Source organism: Vigna umbellata, chromosome 7 (genome assembly GCF_029865625.1).
Source record: "Vigna umbellata cultivar VRB3 chromosome 7, Vumbellata_1.0, whole genome shotgun sequence".
In the NCBI taxonomy this organism is placed as follows: domain Eukaryota; kingdom Viridiplantae; phylum Streptophyta; class Magnoliopsida; order Fabales; family Fabaceae; genus Vigna; species Vigna umbellata.
The window spans coordinates 9,839,002-9,843,262 of NC_142171.1; the positions used below are offsets into that span (position 1 = coordinate 9,839,002).

At 38.8% G+C, this 4,261-nt stretch overlaps 1 protein-coding gene across 1 annotated transcript; it reads left to right on the forward strand.

Annotated features, from left to right (window-relative positions):
* Nucleotides 1-2,011: 2,011 nt before the first annotated feature.
* On the forward strand, nucleotides 2,012-2,557 carry LOC148195111 (uncharacterized). Its single transcript, XM_088095094.1, has one exon. It carries the CDS (start codon nucleotides 2,012-2,014, stop codon nucleotides 2,555-2,557), a length of 546 nt encoding a protein of 181 aa, XP_087951220.1.
* The last annotated feature ends 1,704 nt before the right edge of the window (nucleotides 2,558-4,261 follow it).

Consider the following 4,261-nt stretch of genomic DNA (forward strand, 5'->3'; position numbering starts at 1 on the left):
CCTCCCTCTGGATGAAGCCCATGCTTGGTGCTTGTTGCTGTCCTGGACGTGCTGCACTCTTGCTGGATACACCCCACCTTTGCTGGACTGCTTCTACTCTTTGCTGTAGCCGCTGGACCGAGGTTACTGGGTGCACCGCTGCTTCCGCGTGTGTTGATGTGTGCTTTGGGCCGTGACCGTGCTGGACACAAGGCTGATGGATGCTCACACCTCCTTCTCTTTTTTTTTTAATTCACTGGGTGTGTTGAATGGGACGTGAGTGCCTCCCATCCACGTGTTTGATGCTACTGGACTTCAAAGCTTCCTTTCCTAATTACCGGTTGCTGGATGGGACGTGGCTGTGTGCTTCAATGTGGGCCCCTTCTTTAATTCCAACTAAGGCTGAATAAGATGAATGGCCGTGGGCTTCTTTGGTTGCTTTTCCCAATTGCCAATTCAATTATAATTCACGTTGCAAGCCAAAGGTGTGGCGGCTCCCACATTCAAAAAGATATTTTGCTGAATGTTTCATCAAAATAACTTGTCCGTGGGCCCCTATTTCGCTGGATGCACCTCCTAAAGCAAGCCAACATTCTCTCTTCACGTCTCATCTCTATGTGCACCCCCAAAAAATGAAATCCACACCTCCTCTCATTTTAGTTTAAAGTATATTTGATGTGGCATTTCTCTTTAAGTCCCAAAATATTATCCAACAATTTCCCTACAATTAACAATGCAAATAATTAGCTCAAATAATTCAAATTAATTAAAATAAGAATTTTTGGTCAAATTAAACACAATTAGCAAAAACGGAAAAATACCGGACTTTTAAGCACAATTCCCTGATTAAATCTAGCACAATAAGCTAAGTGAAATTGAGAAAATATTGACTCATCAAGGAGGCCATCCCTACATCAAACACAATTCACAAAACCACAAGAATTATTGTTAAGCATTAGTAAACCACAAACAACTTCCTAACACTCTTCCTATCATCGTTGAGGGAAAAACAATACCCCTCAGCATCACCTATGCAAAGAAACAACAAGAAAGCACAAAAATCAAAATTCTGCAGAAATTGCACTCAGCGGTAATTGACATTGAGCGGCGATCAGTATTTTTCTGCACAATGGCCCTAGTTGTCCTCTAATCTCCACCCACATGCATTTTTCCTAGTTCTAGACCTTAAGCAATCAATTTAATCGGTCCAATTTCAATCAATCATGCAAAACATCAAAATCTCTCAAGAATCATGCTTAGAAAACCTTATTCATTCAAAGTCATGCTTTCAAAAACCTAGAATGTAAAATGCATGTACTTACTTGGGTGGAGATGCTTAATGAGTGAATAATGCTCTATGAATGTGAGGGAATCAACCCCTAACAGCAATGCTCTCAATAAACCCCAACCTTGGATGGAAGCTTAATGTATAAATGGGTGGAGAAAGGGTTTTTGTGAAAATGGATGAAGGGAAAAGTGGAGAGAATCCTTTGGAGAGTGCTTGAGAGTGTTTGGGAAGAATGGAGGTTGAAAGTGGCGGCCTAGACGCGCCCTAGGGTTAGAAAAATAGCTAATGGGCCAATCCCCGCTGAGCCAAACTTTTTAAAACCCAAAAAAGGAAATATGCAGCGTTTGCGCTCAACGGTAGCTGGTGCTGAGCGACAGACACGATACCTAATCTCTGATAAAAGTTGGAGATATAACTTTTAGAAATTTGGAGATACAAGTTGGCCAAATATCTAAGAAGTTGGAAGATATACCTGATAAGAGTTTTGGGGCTAATACCGAAGTTAACCCTAAGGAAGAGTGTAAAGTTTTAGTGAGTGTGAATGATGAAAAAGTTGAGTTAGAGAGAAGAGAAGAAGAAGAAGAGAGAGCAGACAGAAAAGAAGAGAGAAAAGGAGAAGAAGAGAGAAAAGAGAAAGAAGAGAGAAAAGAGAAAAAAATTGAAAATATTCTTCCTTTTCCTAAAGATTATGAGAGAATAGGGAAAGAGAGACAAGAGGGGCTTTGTACAGATATCTTCAATCAAATGGATGTTGATCTACTTGTGAATGAAGCATGGCAACAATTTTCAGCTCAGGTAAATCATATGAATCAAATCTCCAAAAGAAAAAGATATATAGAGGAGGAGAGTCATGAGTGCAAAGCTGCTAAGAAGAGATCATTCCCTCCAAAAGTCAAAGATCCAGGAAGTTTCACCATTCCTTGCGTCATAGGAAAGAAAAAGGTAAAGAAAGCCCTACTTGATTTAGGGTCAAGTGTCAATTTAATGCCTTTATCTTTACTTGAGCAAATTGGTGAATTTGACATCAAGCCAACAAACATGACTTTACTAATAGCGGATGGATCTTCACTGAATCCTTATGGTATAGCAGAAGATGTTATGGTTTGTGTAGGCGAACTACAATTCTTGGTGGATTTTGTGGTGATAAAAATGGAGGATGAAAGGGTGCCAATTATTCTTGGAAGACCGTTTATAAAGATGGCTAAGGTCATCATTGATGTAGATGAAGGAATAGTAGTGCTTCAAGACCAAGAAGAAAGGGTGGTTGTTGATGTCTTTAAAGAAGAATAGCAGATAGAGAGTAGTCATAAAGCTACATATCAAGATGTACTCATGACTAGTGATGACAAATTTATGAACACCGAAAAACGGCGCCACAAACTTGTTTAACAATCGGCAAGTGTGACCGAATCGTTTCAAGTAATAAACTCGGTAAGACCAAGTATCGTTCTCCCAAAGGACTCACGACCTAGTTTAGTTATGTGATTCGTTGATTATTTAAGACTTAAGAACGAAATAAGTGGAGTTTAATATGCAAAACAGAAAATAAACATGTATGCATGAATTTGATCAATGGCTAAAACAAAATACAAACACTTCAATGGAATATATGGATGAGTATGTTGTTGGGGTTATCAATTTCATCTTATCCACTCTCATATACTTTAGGAATTCAACATTCTTTTCATCATTGTTAATGCCACTCTCTAAATTACCTTGCAAGAAGGCCTATCCCTAATTACGAGTTCATACGATTCCTAGCATTCCTAATAATTAGTTCTTTTAGTGCAGGAGCTTAACGGCAACCAATATACTATTGGGAGAAATTCCCCGGATCTAGACTTCCCCGTACGTTCTCGTATCGACAAAATCAATAATCATGCATTGAATGAGTTAAACAAAGCAAGCATTGAGCAAAGAGGAAAAACCCTAACTAATGATGAAAGAAAGCATAGGTCTTAAATATAAGATGTAAAAACAAATTCCATATATGAGAGTTTCACAAGACTACATTGATTCCCCAACAACAATACAAGGTTTAGTTCACCATATTCATGGTGAAACTAGATGAATAATAATGAAAGAATGAAAGATAAAACCCTAGAAAGAGAAGAGGAGAGCCGTTACTGATAACGGTTGAAAAACCGTTATTTTTATGCTTAAATTTGATACCAAAAGCAACCTTTAAGACTTAGAAACTAGCTTGAACTCATATTTTTGCTTTAGTTTTGAGAATAAGAGAGTTGAAAGTGAATTTAATGGTTTTGTGCAAGATTCCCTTGATTTTGTAGGCTAATTGAATGATTTGAAAGAAGAATTGAAATACCGAATGATTGGAGTGCTGAAAAGTCAACAAGAAACCAGAAAAGTCAACCAGTCAACCAGAAAAGTCAACCAGTCAACCAGTCAACCAGAATGCTGAAAAACCAACCAGAACGCAGAAAAAGTCTGACCGAGTGGCGCTGAGCGGAAAAATACCGCTGAGCGGCACTTTTCGGGTGTCGAAATCACCGCTGAGGGGCAAAACAGCAGCTGGGGGGCAAAATGAATCATGCGCTAGTACCGCTCAGCGGTAAAATACCGTCGAGCGCCATTCTAAGTGGGCTTGGACCGGTTTTCTTTTGTTTTTATGGGCTTGGACTTGTTTTATGTTATTTTTATGCCCTATTTAAGGACTTGCACATCCTAGGGTTTGTATCTTTGGCTGGGACGAAGCACAAACACACTTTTCACCCCTTGGGGGTAGATTGGGAGATGGTGACAGCTCTCCTCTTCTCTTTCTCGGGTTTTTCTATCTCTTCCATTCTTTCATTATTATTCATCTAGTTTCACCATGAATATGGTGAACTAAACTCTGTATGTTTGTTGGGGAATCAATGTAATCTTTTGAAACTCTCATATATGGAATTTGTTTTTACATCTTTTATTTAAGACCTATGCTTTCTTTCATCATTAGTTAGGGTTTTTCCTCTTTGCTTAATGCTTGCGTTGTTT

What these genes read in the sequence shown, in the direction of transcription:
- LOC148195111 (XM_088095094.1), top strand. Translation starts at nt 2,012, where the DNA reads ATGGATGTTGATCTACTTGTGAATGAAGCATGGCAACAATTTTCAGCT.